This window comes from Diaphorina citri, unplaced genomic scaffold (assembly GCF_000475195.1).
Source record: "Diaphorina citri unplaced genomic scaffold, Diaci psyllid genome assembly version 1.1 scaffold3673, whole genome shotgun sequence".
In the NCBI taxonomy this organism is placed as follows: domain Eukaryota; kingdom Metazoa; phylum Arthropoda; class Insecta; order Hemiptera; family Psyllidae; genus Diaphorina; species Diaphorina citri.
In genome coordinates this window covers 14,980-16,819 of record NW_007381073.1, presented here as the reverse complement: position 1 = coordinate 16,819, position 1,840 = coordinate 14,980, and the positions used below count along the sequence as shown (strand labels likewise).

General features: G+C 39.2%; 1 protein-coding gene across 1 annotated transcript in view; it reads right to left on the bottom strand.

Annotated features, from left to right (window-relative positions):
• Positions 1–392: 392 nt before the first annotated feature.
• LOC103520478 (sex determination protein fruitless-like) overlaps positions 393–1,840 on the bottom strand; it is a 15,920-nt gene continuing 14,472 nt past the window's right edge. The window contains exon 2 of the mRNA XM_008485574.3: positions 393–1,224. Within this exon, the coding sequence (XP_008483796.2) occupies positions 393–1,178 (786 nt within the window). The 5' untranslated portion in view covers positions 1,179–1,224. The remainder of the gene's footprint in view (positions 1,225–1,840) is intronic.

Sequence of the window (1,840 nt, the reverse complement as noted above, 5' to 3'; positions counted from 1 at the left end):
TTTTTTGTTTTTCGAAATTTCGAACAGGCTCCGAGAAAATCAATTAAAGCATAAATTCTGGGACACCCTGTATATATACACACACGTACAGTAAAGTTGTAACTCCTTCTAAGAAAATAATGCCCTGAATAGAAACACGGGTCCCTTAAGTAACAATGTCGATAACTATACGTAGTAACCACCAGTGCTATTATTAAAAACGAGAGAGAAAAAAGTTAGAACTTGTTTTCCATTTAACGTTTTTCTTTTGATTCAAATGCATTTAGAAAAAGCACAACTTTCAATTCCAACTTTACCTCAAAGTTCCTTTTCTTCGAAATAAACACAAATATTTTCCATTTAAACTTCATAGTGTTAATAAGAAAGTTCTAGTTCTGGTAATTGGTAACAATTTATTGAACTGTGTGGTAAGATAAAACATGTTTGACCTTTAGTTGGTTTGTGGTGCTCTTGGTGAACTTTGCAAAGGTTGCACTATTTCGCCACGTGCTTTTCGAGTTGAAGGCGGAGGTTGAATTATGTAAAAGGAAAAAAATCGAAAAAAGAAATAGAAGATTTTGTAGGGTGTTTCCCATAGAGTGATACCCGCCCGTTACGATGAGGTACTGTATACTTACTTGTGCTGCAGGTACTTCGGATAAGCTGCTACTCATGCTTGAAGACGTATGAAGCTTGGGAGAGTTGACATAGTTCTCTCTATCACAATATTGGGCGCCAGTTTCCATCTTCCGCTTTCTGGTGTTGACGTCGTCTTTGGTAACACTTGGAGAGGATGCTCTCTCCCTGAGGATTTCACCGGCTCCATTCGGAGAATTCTCTTCACACAAACCTCTCACCATAAGGACTTTGGCAGTCTCGAGGACCTGCTTGAGACTATCTTGTTTGATATTCACCTCTCCGCGGTACATGAAGTGAAGAATCACTTCCAATTCTTTATGGTGGATATCCCGAAGGAATATGATCGGGTGAGGATGGGTGTTCTCAAGGAACAACTTCTCAAAGTAAGGACTGCAAGCTGAGAGAATCATTTGGTGGGCTTTGTACGTTTTGATGTCGCTATTCTCCCAGTTGCAAGCCAAGGTAACGTCCACCAGTGATTCATCTTGTAGGAATTTGCTGAGGACATCGGTGAGGTTGGACGTATGGTTTTTCCATTTCAGACAAAACTCGTCGTCCATGGCTGTTGGTGTGTGAGGGGTTTGTGAAGTGATTCTTCTCTCCAATCTGGAACCAAGGTGAACTCTTGTTAATTTAAAATAAAATATGAAACAATCAGTCTGGTCTTCATTTTGACGTCCCCCAGGAAATGTCAAGTATGTTACTACGGATCAATATTTTTCGCACTTATTTTGAGGGTTTTTTTTAATCAAACTTCCACTTCCTGTAGTTTCAGTTACCCATGTTTTGAAAGAGCTTAATGAACCATTACAGAAAAGAGGGACAAAATGTTCTTTATTACAGAAACAATTGGAAAGAGTGAGCTCGCGTGTACCTAACTACTCGTTCGTATCCATTATATTGGAAATATTTTTTAATCTTCAAAACTCCTGACGCTAAACAGCTTGCCTAATAGTAGGTACCTATACTTGTGAATAACATTAACATTACGGTCATGTCATCTGATGGTGAATCAGAATAGGATATTTCGCACAATGTTCCTAATATCCTCTGTTCCAAGTGTAGCGAACAATGTACGAGAAGCCATTGTGATGTAAATGATGTACATTTCGAAGAGAGCCTATCCCAATCCCATCCCCATTCTACAGGCATGAACTTGAACTGTCAAGAGTGTTCTGCGTTCCACCTTCAGTACACATTGTACTAAAGAAGCGCCTAGTAC